Source organism: Salvelinus namaycush, chromosome 4 (genome assembly GCF_016432855.1).
Source record: "Salvelinus namaycush isolate Seneca chromosome 4, SaNama_1.0, whole genome shotgun sequence".
NCBI classification, from domain to species: domain Eukaryota; kingdom Metazoa; phylum Chordata; class Actinopteri; order Salmoniformes; family Salmonidae; genus Salvelinus; species Salvelinus namaycush.
Genome location: NC_052310.1, coordinates 187,963 through 212,844, shown reverse-complemented (window position 1 = coordinate 212,844; position 24,882 = coordinate 187,963). Strand labels below are relative to the sequence as shown.

At 45.9% G+C, this 24,882-nt stretch overlaps 1 protein-coding gene across 2 annotated transcripts in view; it reads right to left on the bottom strand.

Annotated features, from left to right (window-relative positions):
* The window catches only part of ggps1 (geranylgeranyl diphosphate synthase 1), a 61,887-nt gene that overhangs the window by 15,908 nt on the left and 21,097 nt on the right, over nucleotides 1–24,882 (bottom strand). For both annotated transcript variants that reach the window (XM_038990950.1, XM_038990952.1), the window contains exon 3: nucleotides 15,399–15,469. In XM_038990950.1, coding sequence (XP_038846878.1) covers nucleotides 15,399–15,469 — 71 coding nt within the window. The remainder of the gene's footprint in view (nucleotides 1–15,398; nucleotides 15,470–24,882) is intronic.

Genomic DNA, 24,882 nt, shown 5'->3' with positions numbered 1-24,882 from the left:
CCCACAGAGCTCCCCTGAATCCTAGCCCACAGAGCTCCCCTGAATCCTAGCCCACAGAGCTCCCCTGAATCCTAGCCCACAGAACTCCCCTGAATCCTAGCCCACAGAGCTCCCCTGAATCCTAGCCCAGAGAGCTCCCCTGACCCCTACACTACTAGCCCACATAGTTCCCCTGAATCCTAGCCCACAGAGCTCCCCTGATCCCTACACTACTAGCCCACAGAGCTCCCCTGAATCCTAGCCCACAGAACTCCCCTGACCCCTACACTACTAGCCCACAGAGCTCCCCTGAATCCTAGCCCACAGAGCTCCCCTGAATCCTAGCCCACAGAGCTCCCCTGAATCCTAGCCTACAGAGCTCCCCTGAATCCTAGCCTACAGAGCTCCCCTGACCCCTACATTCCTAGCCCACAGAACTCCCCTGAATCCTAGCCCACAGAACTTCCCTGACCCCTACACTACTAGCCTACAGAGCTCCCCTGACCCCTACACTACTAGCCCACAGAGCTCCCCTGAATCCTCGCCCACAGAGCTCCCCTGAATCCTCGCCCACAGAGCTCCCCTGAATCCTCGCCCACAGAGCTCCCCTGAATCCTAGCCCACAGAGCTCCCCTGAATCCTAGCCCACAGAATCCCTGACCCACTGTATACCCACAGATCAGCCCGGACAGATGACAGAGACATGGGTGAACCCTGTCAATCAGTCAGTCACTGGCTGGCTGTATCTGTGCTGTTTCCATGGTGTTGAGGCGACTGACTACACTGCCCGACAGCCGCTTGTTAATGATGGCGGCAAGCATCTGTTGGCCGGGTTCAGGGAGAGTTTACTGCCAAATAAACCACGCTGCCGCACAGAGATGAAGAGAGAGGGGGAGATGGAGCAGAGAGCGAGCGCAGAGAGACAGAGAGAGAGAGGGGGAGATGGAGCAGAGAGCGAGCGCAGAGAGAGACAGAGAGAGAGAGGGGGAGATGGAGCAGAGAGCGAGCGCAGAGAGAGACAGAGAGAGAGAGGGGGAGATGGAGCAGAGAGCGAGCGCAGAGAGAGACAGAGAGAGAGAGGGGGAGATGGAGCAGAGAGCGAGCGCAGAGAGAGACAGAGAGAGAGAGGGGGAGATGGAGCAGAGAGCGAGCGCAGAGAGAGACAGAGAGAGAGAGGGGGAGATGGAGCAGAGAACGAGCGCAGAGAGACAGAGAGAGAGAGGGGGAGATGGAGCAGAGAGCGAGCGCAGAGAGAGACAGAGAGAGAGAGGGGGAGATGGAGCAGAGAGCGAGCGCAGAGAGAGACAGAGAGAGAGAGGGGGAGATGGAGCAGAGAGCGAGCGCAGAGAGAGACAGAGAGAGAGAGGGGGAGATGGAGCAGAGAGCGAGCGCAGAGAGAGACAGAGAGAGAGAGGGGGAGATGGAGCAGAGAGCGAGCGCAGAGAGAGACAGAGAGAGAGAGGGGGAGATGGAGCAGAGAGCGAGCGCAGAGAGAGACAGAGAGAGAGAGGGGGAGATGGAGCAGAGAGCGAGCGCAGAGAGAGAGAGGGGGAGATGGAGCAGAGAGCGAGCGCAGAGAGAGAGAGAGAGAGAGCGTACAGAGAGAGAGGAGAGCGAGCGCAGAGAGACAGAGAGAGAGGAGAGTGAGCGTAGAGAGAGGAGAGTGAGCGTAGAGAGAGAGAGCGAGAAAGGAGAGCGAGTGGAGAACGAGCGCACAGAGCGAGCGAGCGCACAGAGAGAGGAGAGCGAGCGAGCCCACAGAGAGAGGAGAGCGAGCGAGAATTCAATTGAAATTGAATTGATAGGGAGGAGAGCTGTGTAATCGCTGTGCTGTGACACAATAACAGATAGTGTATGAAGTCAACATGTCACCTGTTATTTAGGGAGCTCTTTGTACGCACACTGAATCTGGTCACATGTTCTGCATTTTAAAAACGGAGGCTGCCAACATGCGGGGACCCGGAGTTGTGCTGCCCGCGAGGCAAGCATTTAGTAATATCTAACTAAATGCTTGTGTTCCTAGCTCCAACAGTACAGTAGTATCTAACTAAATGCTTGTGTTTCTAGCTCCAACAGTGCAGTAGTATCTAACTAAATGCTTGTGTTCCTAGCTCCAACAGTGCAGTAGTATCTAACTAAATGCTTGTGTTCCTAGCTCCAACAGTGCAGTAGTACCTAACTAAATGCTTGTGTTCCTAGCTCCAACAGTGTAGTAATATCTAACTAAATGCTTGTGTTCCTGGCTCCAACAGTGCAGTAATATCTAACTAAATGCTTGTGTTCCTAGCTCCAACAGTGCAGTAATATCTAACTAAATGCTTGTGTTCCTAGCTCCAACAGTGCAGTAATATCTAACTAAATGCTTGTGTTCCTAGCTCCAACAGTGCAGTAATATCTAACTAAATGCTTGTGTTCCTAGCTCCAACAGTGCAGTAATATCTAACTAAATGCTTGTGTTCCTAGCTCCAACAGTGCAGTAATATCTAACTAAATGCTTGTGTTTCTAGCTCCAACAGTGCAGTAATATCTAACTAAATGCTTGTGTTCCTAGCTCCAACAGTGCAGTAATATCTAACTAAATGCTTGTGTTCCTAGCTCCAACAGTGCAGTAGTATCTAACTAAATGCTTGTGTTCCTAGCTCCAACAGTGCAGTAGTATCTAACTAAATGCTTGTGTTCCTAGCTCCAACAGTGCAGTAATATCTAACTAAATGCTTGTGTTCCTAGCTCCAACAGTGCAGTAGTATCTAACTAAATGCTTGTGTTCCTAGCTCCAACAGTGCAGTAGTATCTAACTAAATGCTTGTGTTCCTAGCTCCAACAGTGCAGTAGTATCTAACTAAATGCTTGTGTTCCTAGCTCCAACAGTGCAGTAATATCTAACTAAATGCTTGTGTTCCTAGCTCCAACAGTGCAGTAGTATCTAACTAAATGCTTGTGTTCCTAGCTCCAACAGTGCAGTAATATCTAACTAAATGCTTGTGTTTCTAGCTCCAACAGTGCAGTAGTATCTAGATAAATGCTTGTGTTCCTAGCTCCAACAGTGCAGTAATATCTAACTAAATGCTTGTGTTCCTAGCTCCAACAGTGCAGTAATATCTAACTAAATGCTTGTGTTCCTAGCTCCAACAGTGCAGTAATATCTAACTAAATGCTTGTGTTCCTAGCTCCAACAGTGTAGTAGTATCTAACTAAATGCTTGTGTTCCTAGCTCCAACAGTGCAGTAGTATCTAACTAAATGCTTGTGTTCCTAGCTCCAACAGTGCAGTAATATCTAACTAAATGCTTGTGTTCCTAGCTCCAACAGTGCAGTAATATCTAACTAAATGCTTGTGTTCCTAGCTCCAACAGTGCAGTAATATCTAACTAAATGCTTGTGTTTCTAGCTCCAACAGTGCAGTAATATCTAACTAAATGCTTGTGTTCCTAGCTCCAACAGTGCAGTAATATCTAACTAAATGCTTGTGTTCCTAGCTCCAACAGTGCAGTAGTATCTAACTAAATGCTTGTGTTCCTAGCTCCAACAGTGCAGTAGTATCTAACTAAATGCTTGTGTTCCTAGCTCCAACAGTGCAGTAGTATCTAACTAAATGCTTGTGTTCCTAGCTCCAACAGTGCAGTAATATCTAACTAAATGCTTGTGTTCCTAGCTCCAACAGTGCAGTAGTATCTAACTAAATGCTTGTGTTCCTGGCTCCAACAGTGCAGTAGTATCTAACTAAATGCTTGTGTTCCTAGCTCCAACAGTGCAGTAGTATCTAACTAAATGCTTGTGTTCCTAGCTCCAACAGTGCAGTAATATCTAACTAAATGCTTGTGTTCCTAGCTCCAACAGTGCAGTAGTATCTAACTAAATGCTTGTGTTCCTGGCTCCAACAGTGCAGTAGTATCTAACTAAATGCTTGTGTTCCTAGCTCCAACAGTGCAGTAGTATCTAACTAAATGCTTGTGTTCCTAGCTCCAACAGTGCAGTAGTATCTAACTAAATACACACAAATCTAAAGTAAAAGAGTTAAGAAATATATAAATATCAGGACAGTGATGACCTCGCCTTCTGGCTGATAGCGGGGTGAACTGGCAGTGGCTTGGGTGGTTGTTGTCCTTGATGATCTTCATGGTCTTCCTGTGACATCGGGTGCTGTAGGTGTCCTGGAGGGCAGGTATCTTTCCCCCGGTGATGCGTTGGGCAGACCGCACCACCCTCTGGAGAGCCCTGCGGTTGTGGGCGGTGCAGTCGCCGTACCAGGCGGTGATACAGCCCGACAGGATGCTCTCAATTGTGTATTTATTTTTTTTTAAACTTGAGGGTTTTAGGTGACAAGCCAAAAGAGACAACTGTTGCTTCTTCTTCACCACGCTGTCTGTCTGCCTGCCTGTGTGTCTGTCTGCCTGTGTGTCTGCCTGCCTGTGTGTCTGCCTGCCTGTGTGTCTGTCTGCCTGTGTGTCTGTCTGCCTGTGTGTCTGTCTGCCTGTGTGTCTGTCTGCCTGTGTGTCTGTCTGCCTGTGTGTCTGTCTGCCTGTGTGTGTGTCTGCCTGTGTGTGTGTCTGCCTGTGTGTGTGTCTGCCTGTGTGTGTGTCTGCCTGTGTGTGTGTCTGCCTGTGTGTCTGCCTGTGTGTCTGCCTGTGTGTCTATTAGGACCATTTCAGATTGTCAGTGTTGTGTACGCCGAGGAACTTGAAGCCTTCCACCTTCTCCACTGCTGACCCGTCGATGTGGATAGGGGACTTCTCCCTCTGCTGTTTCTTGAAGTCCACGATCGTTTTGTTCATGATCGTTTTTGCCACGCAGCCATGGGTGAACAGGGAGTACAAGAGGGGGCTGAGGACGCACCTTTGTGGGGCCCCTGTGTTGAGGATCAGCATATTGGAGGTGTTGCTTCCTACCTTCACTACCTGGGGGGGGGGGGGAGTTATACAGGGCGGAGTTCAGACCCAGGGACCCCGAGCTTAATGATGAGCTTGGAGGGTACTATGTTGTAGATTGCTGAGCTATAGTCAATGAACAGCATTCTGACCTAGGTATTCCTCTTGTCCAGATGGGATAGGGCAGTGTGCAGTGTGATGGCGATTGCATCATCTGTGGATCTATTGGTGTCAGGTAAGGTAGAGGTTGTACTGCCCGCGAGGGGACAAGAGCTGTACGGCGACAGGTAGCCTGGCGGGAAGGAGAGTTGGGCTAGTAACCGAAAGGTTGCTGGATCAAATCCCCGAGCTGACAAGTTCAAATCTGTTGTTCTGCCCCTGAGCAAGGCAGTTAACCCACTGTTCCCCGGGCGGAGGTCGGGGAGGTCGATTAAGGCAGCACCCCCGCACCTCTCTGATTCAGAGGGGTTGGTTTAAATGCGGAAGACACATTTCAGTTGTACAACTGACTAGGTATCCCCTTTCATCCTTGTACTGCCCGCGAGGGGATAGCTAGATTTACTGCCTTTTTCTCGCTCTCCAGAGAAGACTCATAAAACATTCAGACCGACAAACACATGTAGAACAGCAGAGCTAACATGATCTGACAGCCTCAGCACAGCATCAAGAATACTGCAGCATAAGTGTAGCTAGCATCCTGTGTAGTATAAGTGTAATACAGCATCCTGTGTAGCATAGTGTAGCTAGCATCCTGTGTAGCATAGTGTAGCTAGCATCCTGTGTAGCATAGTGTAATACAGCATCATGTGTAGCATAGTGTAATACAGCGCATAGTGTAATACAGCATCCTGTGTAGCATAGTGTAATACAGCATCCTGTGTAGCATAGTGTAATACAGCATCCTGTGTAGCATAGTGTAGCTAGCATCCTGTGTAGCTAGCATCCTGTGTAGCATAGTGTAGCTAGCATCCTGTGTAGCATAGTGTAGCTAGCATCCTGTGTAGCATAGTGTAGCTAGCATCCTGTGTAGCATAGTGTAGCTAGCATCCTGTGTAGCATAGTGTAATACAGCATCCTGTGTAGCTAGCATCCTGTGTAGCATAGTGTAGCTAGCATCCTATGTAGCATAGTGTAGCTAGCATCCTGTGTAGCATAGTGTAGCTAGCATCCTGTGTAGCATAGTGTAGCTAGCATCCTGTGTAGCTAGCATAAGCATACAGCTCCTCTTGTAATGTTGAAGGAGCTCTATGTCAAACACTCAAAGTTCCAGAATGGGGTGAAAATGGCAGTCAGTTATCAATAAAATGTCACAATATGGTGCAGAGCGTTCAATGACAACTATGTGTCGTTTTCAAAAGGGATGTTAAATAAAATGTTAACTATTTGGTTGTACTATCATCACCAGCCGCTGCCTGGGGAATAGTCCTTAATACACGAGGAAGTGACAGAATTAACTCCTTACTGAATTTGATTCTCCACCCCTCAAACACAGTCAAAGTAGCTAAAGGGGTCGCTCTCTCGCTCTCCAATTGTATCAAAAGTACCCTCAGAAAATCCTTGGGTTCTTGCTGTTACATGGTGCTGCAGGACTACCACAACCCATTTGTTGAAGCCAAGGTATAGGGAGGGTATAGAGAGATAGAAAAGGCATAGGGAAGCTATGGGGAAGGTATAAAGAAGGGAGGGTGTAGAGAAGGGAAGGTAGAGAGGGTGAAGGGAGAAGGGAGGGTGAAGGGAAGGTATAGAGTAGAGAGGGTGTAGAGAAGGGAGGGTGTAGAGAAGGGAGGGTGTAGAGAAGGGAGGGTGTAGAGAAGGGAGGGTGTAGAGAAGGGAGGGTAGGGAGGGTGAAGGGAGGGTATAGAGTAGAGAGGGTATAGAGAAGGGAGGGTGTAGAGAAGGGAAGGTAGAGAGGGTGAAGGGAGGGTAGGGAGGGTGAAGGGAAGGTATAGAGTAGAGAGGGTGTAGAGAAGGGAGGGTGTAGAGAAGGGAGGGTATAGAGAAGGGAGGGTATAGAGAAGGGAGGGTATAGAGAAGGGAGGGTAGGGAGGGTGAAGGGAAGGTATAGAGTAGAGAGGGTATAGAGAAGGGAGGGTGTAGAGAAGGGAGGGTATAGAGAAGGGAGGGTAGGGAGGGTGAAGGGAAGGTATAGAGTAGAGAGGGTATAGAGAAGGGAGGGTGTAGAGAAGGGAGGGTGTAGAGAAGGGAGGGTAGGGAGGGTGAAGGGAGGGTATAGAGTAGAGAGGGTATAGAGAAGGGAGGGTGTAGAGAAGGGAAGGTAGAGAGGGTGAAGGGAGGGTAGGGAGGGTGAAGGGAAGGTATAGAGTAGAGAGGGTATAGAGAAGGGAGGGTGTAGAGAAGGGAGGGTGTAGAGAAGGGAGGGTGTAGAGAAGGGAGGGTATAGAGAAGGGAGGGTAGGGAGGGTGAAGGGAGGGTAGGGAGGGTGAAGGGAAGGTATAGAGTAGAGAGGGTATAGAGAAGGGAGGGTGTAGAGAAGGGAGGGTATAGAGAAGGGAGGGTATAGAGAAGGGAGGGTATAGAGAAGGGAGGGTAGGGAGGGTGAAGGGAAGGTATAGAGTAGAGAGGGTATAGAGAAGGGAGGGTGTAGAGAAGGGAGGGTATAGAGAAGGGAGGGTATAGAGAAGGGAGGGTAGGGAGGGTGAAGGGAAGGTATAGAGTAGAGAGGGTATAGAGAAGGGAGGGTGTAGAGAAGGGAGGGTGTAGAGAAGGGAGGGTGTAGAGAAGGGAGGGTAGAGAGGGTGAAGGGAGGGTAGGGAGGGTGAAGGGAAGGTATAGAGTAGAGAGGGTATAGAGAAGGGAGGGTGTAGAGAAGGGAGGGTGTAGAGAAGGGAGGGTGTAGAGAAGGGAGGGTGTAGAGAAGGGAGGGTATAGAGAAGGGAGGGTGTAGAGAAGGGAGGGTAGGGAGGGTGAAGGGAAGGTATAGAGTAGAGAGGGTATAGAGAAGGGAGGGTGTAGAGAAGGGAGGGTGTAGAGAAGGGAGGGTATAGAGGGTGAAGGGAAGGTATAGAGAAGGGAGGGTATAGAGAAGGGAGGGTAGGGAGAAGGGAGGGTGTAGAGAAGGGAGGGTGTAGAGAAGGGAGGGTAGAGAGGGAGGGTGTAGAGAAGGGAGGGTGTAGAGAAGGGAGGGTGTAGAGAAGGGAGGGTGTAGAGAAGGGAGGGTATAGAGAAGGGAGGGTATAGAGAAGGGAGGGTATAGAGAAGGGAGGGTGTAGAGAAGGGAGGGTAGGGAGGGTGAAGGGAAGGTATAGAGTAGAGAGGGTATAGAGAAGGGAGGGTGTAGAGAAGGGAGGGTGTAGAGAAGGGAGGGTATAGAGAAGGGAAGGTAGAGAGGGTGAAGGGAGGGTAGGGAGGGTGAAGGGAAGGTATAGAGTAGAGAGGGTATAGAGAAGGGAGGGTGTAGAGAAGGGAGGGTGTAGAGAAGGGAGGGTATAGAGAAGGGAGGGTATAGAGAAGGGAGGGTATAGAGAAGGGAGGGTATAGAGAAGGGAGGGTAGGGAGGGTGAAGGGAAGGTATAGAGTAGAGAGGGTATAGAGAAGGGAGGGTGTAGAGAAGGGAGGGTGTAGAGAAGGGAGGGTGTAGAGAAGGGAGGGTGTAGAGAAGGGAGGGTATAGAGAAGGGAGGGTAGGGAGGGTGAAGGGAAGGTATAGAGTAGAGAGGGTATAGAGAAGGGAGGGTGTAGAGAAGGGAGGGTGTAGAGAAGGGAGGGTATAGAGAAGGGAAGGTAGAGAGGGTGAAGGGAGAAGGGAGGGTGAAGGGAAGGTGTAGAGTAGAGAGGGTGTAGAGAAGGGAGGGTGTAGAGAAGGGAGGGTAGGGAGGGTGAAGGGAAGGTATAGAGTAGAGAGGGTATAGAGAAGGGAGGGTGTAGAGAAGGGAGGGTATAGAGAAGGGAGGGTATAGAGAAGGGAGGGTATAGAGAAGGGAGGGTAGGGAGGGTGAAGGGAAGGTATAGAGTAGAGAGGGTATAGAGAAGGGAGGGTGAAGAATGCAACTAGAGAAAAAAATAAAAACCTTTACTCTACATACAGAGACGTGTACAAAGCTCGCCCTCTCTTTGGCAAATCTGACCATAACTCCTAAATCCTACCAGTGACTCGCTCAATACGGAAGTGGTCCGATGAAGTGGATGCTAAGCTACAGGACTGTTTCGCTAGCAGAGACTGGAACATGTTCCCGGGATTCATCCAATGACATTGAGAAGTTTACCACATCAGTCACTGACTTAATAAGTGCATCGATGACGTCGTCCCAACAGTGACTGTACGTACATATCCCAACCAGAGGCCATGGATTACAGGCAACATCCGCACCGAGCTAAAGGCTAGAGCTGCTGCTTTCAAGAAGCGGGACACTAATCCAGACACTTCAGAAATCCCGCTACGCCCTCTGACTCACCAGCAGACAGGCAGAGTCTCAATACAGGATCAAGATCCAATTCTACTACACCGGCTCTGACGCTTGTCGGCTGTGACAGGACTTGCAAACTATAACGGGATTACAAAGGGAAACCTACCACACGAGCTAAACACCTTCTATGCTCACGTCGAGGCAAGCAACACTGGACCATGCATGAGGACACCCACCAGCTGTTCTGGACAACTATGTGATCATGCTCTCCGTAGCCAACCTTTAAACAGGTTAAAATTCAGAGAATGCGTTGACCAACTGGCAAGTGTCTTCACTGACATTTTCAACCTCTCCCTGTCCGAGTCTGTAATACCAACATGTTTCAAGCAGACCACCGTAGTCCCTGTGCCCAAGAACACTAAGGTAACCTGCCTAAATGACTACCGCCCGTAGCTGTCAAATCTGTAGCCATGAAATGCTTTGAAAGGCTGGTTATGGCTCACAACACCATTATCCCAGAAACTCTTGACATACTCCAATTCCACCAAACATATTCACTGACGACACTCCACATTGCCATTTCTCACGTGGACAAAAGGAACACCTACGTGAGAATGCTGTTCATTGACTACAGGTCAGCGGTCAACACCATAGTGCCCTCCGAGCTAATCACTAGGCTAAGGACCCTAGGAATGAAAACCTCCCTCTGCCACTGAATCATGGACTTCCTAACATGCCACCCCCAGGTGGTGAGAGTAAGCAAAACTGACCCTTAACACGGAGACCCCTCAGGGGTGCATGCTTAGTCCCCTCCTGTACTCCCTGTTCACCCATGACTGCGTGGCCATGCACGACTCAAACACCATGAAGTTTGCCGACGTGTTAGGCCTGATCACCGACAAGACAGCCTATAAGGAGGTCAGAAACATGTGTGGTGCCAGGACAACCTCTCCCTCAACGAGAGCAACACAAAGGAGCTGATTGTGGACTACAGGAAAAGGAAGACCGAGCACGCCCCCATAGTAGTGGAGCGGGTCGAAAGCTTCAAGTTCCAGGGTGTCCACATCACTAAGGACCTATCATGGTCCAAACACAACAAGACAGTTGTGAAGAGGGCATGACAACACCTATTCCCCCCTCAGGAGGCTGAAAAGATTTGTCAAGGATCTCAAAGTTATTCAGCTGCACTATCAAGGAGCGCCAAGTCCGGGACCAAAAGGCTCCATAACAGCTTCTATCCCCAAGCCATGAGACTGCCGAACAGTTAATCAAATGGACCCAGATTACTTACCCTCTTTTTTAATTAATTTTGCACTGGAGTCACTGGACACTAACCACACTGACATTACTGCTACTCTGTTTACATTCACATTAGCCAAATACATTTAAACTCAGTTTCACAATTGCTGACATTTAATCCAAGTAACAATTCCCTGTTTTAGGTCAGTTAGGATCACCACTTTATTTTAATAATGTGAAAGGTCAGAATAATAGTAGAGAGAATGATTTATTTCAGCTTTTATTTCTTTCATCACATTCCCAGGTGGTCAGAAGTTTACATAAACTCAAATAATATTTGGTAGTATTGCCTTTAAATTGTTTAACTTGGGTCAAACGTTTAAGGTAGCCTTCCACAATAAGTTGGGTGAATTTTGGCCCATTCTGCCTGACAGAGCTGGTGTAACAGTGTCAGGTTTGTAGGCCTCCTTGCTCGCACACGCTTTTTCAGTTCTGCCCACAACTTCTCTATAGGTTTGAGGTCAGGGCTTTGTGATGGCCTCTCCAATACATTGACTTTGTTGTCCTTAAGCCATTTTGCCACAACTTTGGACGTATGCTTGGGGTCATTGTCCATTTGGAAGACCCATTTGCCACCAATCTTTAACTTCCTGACTGATGTCTTGAGATGTTGCTTCAATATATCCACATCATTTTCCTACCTCATGATGCCATCTATTTTGGTTTAGTGTACCAGTCCCTCCTGCAACAAAGCAACCCCACAACATGATGCTGCCACCCCCGTGCTTCACGGTTGGGATGGTGTTCTTCGGCTTGCAAGCATCCCCCTTTATCCTCCAAACGTAACGATGGTCATTATGGGCAAACAGTTCTATTTTTGTTTCATCTGACCAGAGGACATTTCTCCAAAAAGTACGATCTTTGTCCCCATGTGCAGTTGCAAACCCTAGTCCGTCTTTTTAATGGCGGTTTTGGAGCAGTGGCTTCTTCCTTGCTGAGCTGCCTTTCAGGTTATGTTGATATAGGACTAGTTTTACTGTGGCTATAGATACTTTTGTACCCGTTTCCTCCAGCATCTTCACAAGGTCCTTTGCTGTTGTTCTGGGATTGATTTGCACTTTTCGCACCAAAGTACGTTTATCTCTAGGACACAGAACGCTTCTCCTTCCTGAGCGGTATGACGGCTGCGTGATCCCATGGTGTTTATACTTGCATACTATTGTTTGTACAGATGAACGTGGTACCTTCAGGCATTTGGAAATTGCTCCCAAGGATGAACCAGACTTGTCGAGGTCTACAACTTTTCTTCTGAGGTCTTGGCTGATTTATTCTGATTCCCATGATGTCAAGCAAAGAGGCACTGAGTTTGAAGATAGGCCTTGAAATACTTCCACATGTACACCTCCAATTGACTAAAATTTTGTCAATTAGCCTATCAGAAGCTTCTAATGCCATGACATAATTTTCTGCAATTTTCCAAGCTGTTTAAAGGGACAGTCAACTTAGTGTGTGTAAATTTCTGACCCACTGGAATTGTGATACAGTGAATTATAAGTGAAATAATCTGTCTGTAAACAATTGTTGGAAAAATTACTTGTGTAATGCAGAAAATAGATGTCCTAACCAACTTTCCAAAACTATAGTTTAACAATAAATGTGTGGAGTGGTTGAAAAACTAGTTTTAATGACTCCAACCTAAGTGTATGTAAACTTCTGTACATACTACCTCAACTAACCGGTGCCCCCGCACATTGACTCTGTACCGGCACCCCCTCTTGTGGGTGTGTGTAAGCATGTCACTGTAAGGTTGTATTCGGCGCATGTGACTAATAAAATTTGATTTGATGAGTTCCTCCCATTCTTCTCTGCAGATCCTCAAGCTCTGTCAGGTTGGATGGGGAGTGTCGCTGCACAGCTATTTTCAGGTCTCTCCAGTGATGTTCGATCAGGTTTAAGTCCGGGCTCTGGCTGGGCCACTCAGACTTGTCCCGAAGCCACTCCTTCGTTGTCTTGGCTGTGTGCTTATGGTCGTTGTCCTGTTGGAAGGTGAACCTTCACCCCAGTTTGAGGTCCTGAGCGCTATGGAGCAGGTTCTCATCAAGGATATCTTTCCCTCGATCCTGACTAGTCTCCCAGTCCCTGCCACTGAAAAACAACCCCACAGCATGATGCTGCCACCACCATGCTTCACCGTAGGGCTTGTGCCAGCTTTTCTGCAGACGTGATGCTTGGCATTCAGGCCAAAGAGTTCAATCTTGGTTTCATCAGACCAGAGAATCTTAGTTCCTCATGGTCTGAGAGTCTTTAGGTGCCTTTTGGCAAACTCCAAGCGGGCTGTCATGTGCCTTTTACTGAGGAGTGACTTCCATCTGGCCACTCTACCATAAAGGCCTGATTGGTGGAGTGCTGCAGAGATGTCTTGGTACCCTTCCCCAGATCTGTGTCTCGACACAATCCTGTCTCTGCGCTCTACAGACAATTCCTTCAACCTCATGGCTTGGTTTTTGCTCTGACATACACTGTCAACTGTGGGACCTTACAGTGAAGGAAAAAAGTATTTGATCCCCTGCTGATTTTGTACGTTTGCCTACTGACAAAGAAATGATCAGTCTATAATTTTAATGGTAGGTTTATTTGAACAGTGAGAGACAGAATAACAACAAAAAAATCCAGAAAAACGCATGTCAAAAATGTTATAAATTGATTTGCATTTTAATGAGGGAAATAAGTATTTGACCCCTTCTCAATCAGAAAGATTTCTGGCTCCCAGGTGTCTTTTATACAGGTAACGAACTGAGATTAGGAGCACACTCTTAAAGGGAGTGCTCCTAATCTCAGTTTCTTACCTGTATAAAAGATACCTGTCCACAGAAGCAATCAATCAATCAGATTCCAAACTCTCCACCATGGCTCCACCAAGGATGTCAGGGACAGGATTGTAGACCTACACAAGGCTGGAATGGGCTACAAGACCATCGCCAAGCAGCTTGGTGAGAAGGTGACAACAGTTTCTGCGATTATTCGCAAATGGAAGAAACACAAAAGAACTGTCAATCTCCCTCAGCCTGGGGCTCCATGCAAGATCTCACCTCGTGGAGTTGCAATGATCATGAGAACGGTGAGGAATCAGCCCAGAACTACACAGGAGGATCTTGTCAATGATCTCAAGGCAGCTGGGACCATAGTCACCAAGAAAACAATTGGTAACACACTACGCCGTGAAGGACTGAAATCCTGCAGCGCCCGCAAGGTCCCCCTGCTCAAGAAAGCACATATACATGCCCGTCTGAAGTTTGCCAATGAACATCTGAATGATTCAGAGGACAACTGGGTGAACGTGTTGTGGTCAGATGAGACCAAAGTGGAGTTCTTTGGCATCAACTCAACTTGCCGTGTTTGGAGGAGGAAGAATGCTGCCTATGACCCCAAGAAACCATCCCCACCGTCAAACATGGAGGTGGAAACATTATGCTTTGGGGGTTTTTTTCTGCTAAGGGGACAGGACAACTTCACCGCATCAAAGGGACGATGGACGGGGCCATGTACCGTCAAATCTTGGGTGAAAACCTCCTTCCCTCAGCCAGGGTATTGAAAATGGGTCGTGGATGGGTATTCCAGCATGACAATGACCCAAAACACACGGCCAAGGCAACAAAGGAGTGGCTCAAGAAGAAGCACATTAAGGTCCAGGAGTGGCCTAGCCAGTCTCCAGACCTTAATCCCATAGAAAATCTGTGGAGGGAGCTGAAGGTTCGAGTTGCCAAACGTCAGCCTCGAAACCTTAATGACTTGAAGAAGATCTGCAAAGAGGAGTGGAACAAAATCCCTCCTGAGATGTGTGCAAAGCTGGTGGCCACCTACAAGAAACGTCTGACCTCTGTGATTGCCAACAAGGGTTTTGCCACCAAGTACTAAGTCATGTTTTGCAGAGGGGTCAAATACTTATTTCCCTCATTAAAATGCAAATCAATTCATAACATTTTTGACATGCGTTTTTCTGGATTTTTTTGTTGATATTCTGTCTCTCACTGTTCAAATAAACCTTCCATTAAAATTATAGACTGATCATTTCTTTGTCAGTGGGCAAACGTACAAAATCAGCAGGGGATCAAATACTTTTTTCCCTCACTGTATATAGACAGGTGTGTGTGTCTTTCCAAATCATGTCCAATCATTTGAATTTACCACAGGTGGACTCCAATCAAGTTGTAGAAACATCTCAAGGATGACCAATGGAAACAGGGTGCATCTGAGCTCAATTTAGAGTCTCATAGCAAAGGGTCTGAATACTCATGTAAATAAGGTATTTCTTTTTTAACAGTTTTTTAGACATTTTTGCAAATCTGTTTTCGGTTTGTCATTATGGGATATTGTGTGTAAATTGCTGAGGATTTTTTTTGTATTCAATCTTTTATAGAATACGGCAACGTAACAAAAAGTGGAAAAAGTGAAGAGGTCTGAATACTTTCCTAAGGCACTGTATCTAGTTAGAGTCTATTGTTAATCATTACTTTATACAACGACCTGCTGCCGCAATGGCCCACTCTCTCTCCGTGACCAATGGCCCACTCTCTCTCCGTGACCAATGGCCCACTCTCTCTCCGTGACCAATGGCCCACTCTCTCTCCGTGACCAATGGCCCACTCGCATTGGCACGCATACGCAGGTGGTGGCAGATTTCTAAGTGACTGATACAATTTATTTAAGTGTGCCTAAATGAATTACATGAACCAAAATGTAACTAATTTCCTTGACTTTTACAGGAATACAACATTGTTTAATTACATTACTTTTTCAGGATTTTTCATACAAACCTGTATTTACAGAGTATTTATAAAGCTAAATGTTGAAAGGATGCATCACAAAACATATCCTATTCCCTTTATAGTGCACTACTATTGACCATGTCCCCCATTTGGGAAATAGGCTCATTGAAACATCCCTGGTCCTTACCTGAAGTTTGTCCTCGGGAACATTGAGCCAGTGGTTAAACGCCTGAGAGAGTTTAGTCCGTACTTGTTTTCCTGAAAAAGTCCAAAAAGGAAAAAAAAGTTTGTTTAATTAAAAATAAAAAAGACAAAGAAAAAAAGGACACAAACAAAGACCACTGCCATGCTTGCATCCCAAATGGAACCCCATTCCCTATAGAATGCACTACTTTTGATCAGACCACTGAGACCACATGTTGGTGTCCCAAATGGAACCCTATTCTCTATAGTGGTCAAAAGTAGTGCACTACATAAGGAATAGGGTGCCATTTGTGACACAAACATGTTTCAAAGCTCAACAAGAAACTAAAAAGTATTTCCTGAGGCCCCACTTCTTTACTTTGAACAACCAGGCCTATATCCCAAATGGCATTCTATGCCCTATATAGTGCACTACTATACCGTATATAAAACAAGGACCTGGTCAAAAGTAGTGCACTATATGGGGAAATAGAGTACTATTTTGGGACACATACCAGAAAACATCGCATTGAATCTGGAATATGATAAAAGCTACAGTAAAAACCAGGTTTACTAGAAGATGAAACACCCGTCTATAAACCCGAAGGGGTTTACTAGGAGATGAAACACCCGTCTATAAACCCGAAGGGGTTTACTAGGAGATGAAACACCCGTCTATAAACCCGAAGGGGTTTACTAGGAGATGAAACACCCGTCTATAAACCCGAAGGGGTTTACTAGGAGATGAAACACCCGTCTATAAACCCGAAGGGGTTTACTAGGAGATGAAACACCCGTCTATAAACCCGAAGGGGTTTACTAGGAGATGAAACACCCGTCTATAAACCCGAAGGGGTTTACTAGGAGATGAAACACCCGTCTATAAACCCGAAGGGGTTTACTAGGAGATGAAACACCCGTCTATAAACCCGAAGGGGTTTACTAGGAGATGAAACACCCGTCTATAAACCCGAAGGGGTTTACTAGGAGATGAAACACCCGTCTATAAACCCGAAGGGGTTTACTAGGAGATGAAACACCCGTCTATAAACCCGAAGGGGTTTACTAGGAGATGAAACACCCGTCTATAAACCCGAAGGGGTTTACTAGGAGATGAAACACCCGTCTATAAACCCGAAGGGGTTTACTAGGAGATGAAACACCCGTCTATAAACCCGAAGGGGTTTACTAGGAGATGAAACACCCGTCTATAAACCCGAAGGGGTTTACTAGGAGATGAAACACCCGTCTATAAACCCGAAGGGGTTTACTAGGAGATGAAACACCCGTCTATAAACCCGAAGGGGTTTACTAGGAGATGAAACACCCGTCTATAAACCCGAAGGGGTTTACTAGGAGATGAAACACCCGTCTATAAACCCGAAGGGGTTTACTAGGAGATGAAACACCCGTCTATAAACCCGAAGGGGTTTACTAGGAGATGAAACACCCGTCTATAAACCCGAAGGGGTTTACTAGGAGATGAAACACCCGTCTATAAACCCGAAGGGGTTTACTAGGAGATGAAACACCCGTCTATAAACCCGAAGGGGTTTACTAGGAGATGAAACACCCGTCTATAAACCCGAAGGGGTTTACTAGGAGATGAAACACCCGTCTATAAACCCGAAGGGGTTTACTAGGAGATGAAACACCCGTCTATAAACCCGAAGGGGTTTACTAGGAGATGAAACACCCGTCTATAAACCCGAAGGGGTTTACTAGGAGATGAAACACCCGTCTATAAACCCGAAGGGGTTTACTAGGAGATGAAACACCCGTCTATAAACCCGAAGGGGTTTACTAGGAGATGAAACACCCGTCTATAAACCCGAAGGGGTTTACTAGGAGATGAAACACCCGTCTATAAACCCGAAGGGGTTTACTAGGAGATGAAACACCCGTCTATAAACCCGAAGGGGTTTACTAGGAGATGAAACACCCGTCTATAAACCCGAAGGGGTTTACTAGGAGATGAAACACCCGTCTATAAACCCGAAGGGGTTTACTAGGAGATGAAACACCCGTCTATAAACCCGAAGGGGTTTACTAGGAGATGAAACACCCGTCTATAAACCCGAAGGGGTTTACTAGGAGATGAAACACCCGTCTATAAACCCGAAGGGGTTTACTAGGAGATGAAACACCCGTCTATAAACCCGAAGGGGTTTACTAGGAGATGAAACACCCGTCTATAAACCCGAAGGGGTTTACTAGGAGATGAAACACCCGTCTATAAACCCGAAGGGGTTTACTAGGAGATGAAACACCCGTCTATAAACCCGAAGGGGTTTACTAGGAGATGAAACACCCGTCTATAAACCCGAAGGGGTTTACTAGGAGATGAAACACCCGTCTATAAACCCGAAGGGGTTTACTAGGAGATGAAACACCCGTCTATAAACCCGAAGGGGTTTACTAGGAGATGAAACACCCGTCTATAAACCCGAAGGGGTTTACTAGGAGATGAAACACCCGTCTATAAACCCGAAGGGGTTTACTAGGAGATGAAACACCCGTCTATAAACCCGAAGGGGTTTACTAGGAGATGAAACACCCGTCTATAAACCCGAAGGGGTTTACTAGGAGATGAAACACCCGTCTATAAACCCGAAGGGGTTTACTAGGAGATGAAACACCCGTCTATAAACCCGAAGGGGTTTACTAGGAGATGAAACACCCGTCTATAAACCCGAAGGGGTTTACTAGGAGATGAAACACCCGTCTATAAACCCGAAGGGGTTTACTAGGAGATGAAACACCCGTCTATAAACCCGAAGGGGTTTACTAGGAGATGAAACACCCGTCTATAAACCCGAAGGGGTTTACTAGGAGATGAAACACCCGTCTATAAACCAGAAGGGGTTTACTAGGAGATGAAACACCCGTCTATAAACCCGAAGGGGTTTACTAGGAGATGAAAAACCCGTCTATAAACCCGAAGGGGTTTACTAGGAGATGAAACACCCGTCTATAAACCAGAAGGGGTTTACTAGGAGATGAAACACCCGTCTATAAACCCGAAGGGGTTTACTAGGAGATGAAACACCCGTCTATAAACCCGAAGGGGTTTACTAGGAGATGAAACACCCGTCTATAAACCAGAAGGGGTTTACTAGGAGATGAAAAACCCGTCTATAAACCAGAAGGGGTTTACTAGGAGATGAAAAACCCGTCTATAAACCAGAAGGGGTTTACTAGGAGATGAAAAACCCGTCTATAAACCAGAAGGGGTTTACTAGGAGATGAAACACCCGTCTATAAACCCGAAGGGGTTTACTAGGAGATGAAACACCCGTCTATAAACCAGAAGGGGTTTACTAGGAGATGAAACACCCGTCTATAAACCAGAAGGGGTTTACTAGGAGATGAAAAACCCGTCTATAAACCCGAAGGGGTTTACTAGGAGATGAAAAACCCGTCTATAAACCCGAAGGGGTTTACTAGGAGATGAAAACCTGTCTATAAACCAGAAGGGGTTTACTAGGAGATGAAACACCCGTCTATAAACCCGAAGGGGTTTACTAGAAGATGAAAAACCCGTCTATAAACCAGAAGGGGTTTACTAGGAGATGAAAAACCCGTCTATAAACCAGAAGGGGTTTACTAGGAGATGAAAAACCCGTCTATAAACCCGAAGGGGTTTACTAGGAGATGAAAAACCCGTCTATAAACCCGAAGGGGTTTACTAGGAGATGAAACACCCGTCTATAAACCAGAAGGGGTTTACTAGGAGATGAAACACCCGTCTATAAACCAGAAGGGGTTTACTAGGAGATGAAACACCCGTCTATAAACCCGAAGGGGTTTACTAGGAGATGAAAAACCCGTCTATAAACCAGAAGGGGTTTACTAGGAGATGAAACACCCGTCTATAAACCCGAAGGGGTTTACTAGGAGATGAAACACCCGTCTATAAACCCGAAGGGGTTTACTAGGAGATGAAACACCCGTCTATAAACCAGAAGGGGTTTACTAGGAGATGAAACACCCGTCTATAAACCCGAAGGGGTTTACTAGGAGATGAAACACCCGTCTATAAACCCGAAGGGGTTTACTAGGAGATGAAACACCCGTCTATAAACCCGAAGGGGTTTACTAGGAGATGAAACACCCGTCTATAAACCCGAAGGGGTTTACTAGGAGATGAAACACCCGTCTATAAACCAGAAGGGGTTTACTAGGAGATGAAACACCCGTCTATAAACCAGAAGGGGTTTACTAGGAGATGAAACACCCGTCTATAAACCCGAAGGGGTTTACTAGGAGATGAAACACCCGTCTATAAACCCGAAGGGGTTTACTAGGAGATGAAACACCCGTCTATAAACCCGAAGGGGTTTACTAGGAGATGAAACACCCGTCTATAAACCCGAAGGGGTTTACTAGGAGATGAAACACCCGTCTATAAACCCGAAGGGGTTTACTAGGAGATGAAAAACCCGTCTATAAACCCGAAGGGGTTTACTAGGAGATGAAAAACCCGTCTATAAACCCGAAGGGGTTTACTAGGAGATGAAACACCCGTCTATAAACCCGAAGGGGTTTACTAGGAGATGAAAAACCCGTCTATAAACCCGAAGGGGTTTACTAGAAGATGAAAAACCCGTCTATAAACCCGAAGGGGTTTACTAGGAGATGAAACACCCGTCTATAAACCCGAAGGGGTTTACTAGGAGATGAAACACCCGTCTATAAACCCGAAGGGGTTTACTAGGAGATGAAACACCCGTCTATAAACCCGAAGGGGTTTACTAGGAGATGAAACACCCGTCTATAAACCCGAAGGGGTTTACTAGGAGATGAAACACCCGTCTATAAACCCGAAGGGGTTTACTAGGAGATGAAACACCCGTCTATAAACCCGAAGGGGTTTACTAGGAGATGAAACACCCGTCTATAAACCCGAAGGGGTTTACTAGGAGATGAAACACCCGTCTATAAACCCGAAGGGGTTTACTAGGAGATGAAACACCCGTCTATAAACCCGAAGGGGTTTACTAGGAGATGAAACACCCGTCTATAAACCCGAAGGGGTTTACTAGGAGATGAAACACCCGTCTATAAACCCGAAGGGGTTTACTAGGAGATGAAACACCCGTCTATAAACCCGAAGGGGTTTACTAGGAGATGAAACACCCGTCTATAAACCCGAAGGGGTTTACTAGGAGATGAAACACCCGTCTATAAACCCGAAGGGGTTTACTAGGAGATGAAACACCCGTCTATAAACCAGAAGGGGTTTACTAGGAGATGAAACACCCGTCTATAAACCCGAAGGGGTTTACTAGGAGATGAAACACCCGTCTATAAACCCGAAGGGGTTTACTAGGAGATGAAACACCCGTCTATAAACCCGAAGGGGTTTACTAGGAGATGAAACACCCGTCTATAAACCCGAAGGGGTTTACTAGGAGATGAAACACCCGTCTATAAACCAGAAGGGGTTTACTAGGAGATGAAACACCCGTCTATAAACCAGAAGGGGTTTACTAGGAGATGAAACACCCGTCTATAAACCAGAAGGGGTTTACTAGGAGATGAAACACCCGTCTATAAACCAGAAGGGGTTTACTAGGAGATGAAACACCCGTCTATAAACCAGAAGGGGTTTACTAGGAGATGAAACACCCGTCTATAAACCAGAAGGGGTTTACTAGGAGATGAAACACCCGTCTATAAACCAGAAGGGGTTTACTAGGAGATGAAACACCCGTCTATAAACCAGAAGGGGTTTACTAGGAGATGAAACACCCGTCTATAAACCAGAAGGGGTTTACTAGGAGATGAAACACCCGTCTATAAACCCGAAGGGGTTTACTAGGAGATGAAACACCCGTCTATAAACCCGAAGGGGTTTACTAGGAGATGAAACACCCGTCTATAAACCCGAAGGGGTTTACTAGGAGATGAAACACCCGTCTATAAACCCGAAGGGGTTTACTAGGAGATGAAACACCCGTCTATAAACCCGAAGGGGTTTACTAGGAGATGAAACACCCGTCTATAAACCCGAAGGGGTTTACTAGGAGATGAAACACCCGTCTATAAACCCGAAGGGGTTTACTAGGAGATGAAACACCCGTCTATAAACCCGAAGGGGTTTACTAGGAGATGAAACACCCGTCTATAAACCCGAAGGGGTTTACTAGGAGATGAAACACCCGTCTATAAACCAGAAGGGGTTTACTAGGAGATGAAACACCCGTCTATAAACCAGAAGGGGTTTACTAGGAGATGAAAAACCCGTCTATAAACCCGAAGGGGTTTACTAGGAGATGAAACACCCGTCTATAAACCCGAAGGGGTTTACTAGGAGATGAAACACCCGTCTATAAACCCGAAGGGGTTTACTAGGAGATGAAACACCCGTCTATAAACCCGAAGGGGTTTACTAGGAGATGAAACACCCGTCTATAAACCAGAAGGGGTTTACTAGGAGATGAAAAACCCGTCTATAAACCAGAAGGGGTTTACTAGGAGATGAAAAACCCGTCTATAAACCAGAAGGGGTTTACTAGGAGATGAAAAACCCGTCTATAAACCAGAAGGGGTTTACTAGGAGATGAAACACCCGTCTATAAACCCGAAGGGGTTTACTAGGAGATGAAACACCCGTCTATAAACCAGAAGGGGTTTACTAGGAGATGAAACACCCGTCTATAAACCAGAAGGGGTTTACTAGGAGATGAAAAACCCGTCTATAAACCCGAAGGGGTTTACTAGGAGATGAAAAACCCGTCTATAAACCCGAAGGGGTTTACTAGGAGATGAAAACCTGTCTATAAACCAGAAGGGGTTTACTAGGAGATGAAACACCCGTCTATAAACCCGAAGGGGTTTACTAGAAGATGAAAAACCCGTCTATAAACCAGAAGGGGTTTACTAGGAGATGAAAAACCCGTCTATAAACCAGAAGGGGTTTACTAGGAGATGAAAAACCCGTCTATAAACCAGAAGGGGTTTACTAGGAGATGAAAAACCCGTCTATAAACCCGAAGGGGTTTACTAGGAGATGAAACACCCGTCTATAAACCAGAAGGGGTTTACTAGGAGATGAAACACCCGTCTATAAACCAGAAGGGGTTTACTAGGAGATGAAACACCCGTCTATAAACCCGAAGGGGTTTACTAGAAGATGAAAAACCCGTCTATAAACCAGAAGGGGTTTACTAGGAGATGAAACACCCGTCTATAAACCCGAAGGGGTTTACTAGAAGATGAAAAACCCGTCTATAAACCAGAAGGGGTTTACTAGGAGATGAAACACCCGTCTATAAACCCGAAGGGGTTTACTAGGAGATGAAACACCCGTCTATAAACCAGAAGGGGTTTACTAGGAGATGAAACACCCGTCTATAAACCCGAAGGGGTTTACTAGGAGATGAAACACCCGTCTATAAACCAGAAGGGGTTTACTAGGAGATGAAACACCCGTCTATAAACCAGAAGGGGTTTACTAGGAGATGAAACACCCGTCTATAAACCCGAAGGGGTTTACTAGGAGATGAAACACCCGTCTATAAACCCGAAGGGGTTTACTAGGAGATGAAACACCCGTCTATAAACCCGAAGGGGTTTACTAGGAGATGAAACACCCGTCTATAAACCAGAAGGGGTTTACTAGGAGATGAAACACCCGTCTATAAACCAGAAGGGGTTTACTAGGAGATGAAACACCCGTCTATAAACCCGAAGGGGTTTACTAGGATGAAACACCCGTCTATAAACCCGAAGGGGTTTACTAGGAGATGAAACACCCGTCTATAAACCCGAAGGGGTTTACTAGGAGATGAAACACCCGTCTATAAACCCGAAGGGGTTTACTAGGAGATGAAACACCCGTCTATAAACCCGAAGGGGTTTACTAGGAGATGAAAAACCCGTCTATAAACCCGAAGGGGTTTACTAGAAGATGAAACACCCGTCTATAAACCCGAAGGGGTTTACTAGAAGATGAAAAACCCGTCTATAAACCCGAAGGGGTTTACTAGAAGATGAAAAACCCGTCTATAAACCCGAAGGGGTTTACTAGGAGATGAAAAACCCGTCTATAAACCCGAAGGGGTTTACTAGAAGATGAAACACCCGTCTATAAACCCGAAGGGGTTTACTAGGAAAGATGAAAGGCATTTCTACAGTTATTTTGTCAGCTTTGTTTAGGAGAGAAGGTTCTGGAGGAGGTGTGAATACTAATGAATTGACACTCTCCTCGACCACTTATCGGTTTCCGGGTCATGGACGAGAGAGGACGGAAGAGTTGAGGAGATGAGACGAGACTTTTGGCGAATTGAGAATTTCCCCCATGTACTTCCTACCCATGTAGGAACACATCACTGGAGCTGAGCTCCCTGCGATCCAGGACCTGACACCGCCTGGTATAGAGGAAGGCCCAAATAATTAAATTGCTAGCGCAAACATGAGGGGGAGAGAGGACATCCCTGTCTTGTGCCCTTTTCTTAAAATTGCTTATCTGATAATGTATTATTTGCATATATTTTTGCTTTACGACATTTATATAATATTATTATTTATTATGTAATATTATTATGTATTATTATGTATGTATTATTTCAACTGTAAAGTTGCAAGCGTCCAAAGTTTTGAAAGTAAAAGGCCATTCAAGACGATCAAAAGCCTTTTCAGCATCAACATCCATTTTTATCTTGTTTTTGTAAGTGTGTATTTTTAATAAACCCTGTTTGACTAATATGTATAAAATCTGGTAAAAGTAATATTTTTTTTAAACTTAAAAGGGTCTGTAATCAGCAGGGGACACTTCAGATTTTCCTGGTTGGTGAAAGCCATCCAATTCCTGGTTCTTTTCTCCATGTGAATGGTTTAACTGTGTCGAGTATTTATCTTGGGGTGATCTGTGTTTCGTGATTATGTTTTGTCAGTCGTGTTGGTCTAAGAAGACTGTAGATTCAGTCCAACTGTTTAAATTCTGATTTATATAGATTTTCATAGAAGCAGTTTCAAATTTTCATTAAATTGTATTGTTTCAAATGAATGTATTTGTAGTATTCTGAGTTTAACCTGTAGTTGTTGGCTCTCTTCTAAAAGTAAAAGACCATATTCCTGCTGAAGTTCAGACATTTGAATAAAATTTTTTAGGGCCTTTTTCTAAAATAGAAATGAATCACTAACTCAGATTTAATTTGAGATTATCATTCCCCTAATGAATGCCTGAAAAAGCATCCCAAATTATACCAGGGGTCGGTTTCTCTGTCCTCTAAGTCTACATTTGTAATGTTAAAAAGGTTAAAAAAAAAATTTTAAAATACCTTTACAGTGTTGATGGACGTGGTTCATTCTATATATATCTATATATATATATATATAGATATATATATATATCTATATATTCAGTGTATTTTCTGTTGTAATTAAGCATGATACCGGGACCTCAACTGTGGGACCTTATATAAACAGGTGTGTGCCTTTCCAAATCATGTCCAATCAATTGAATTTACCACAGGTGGACT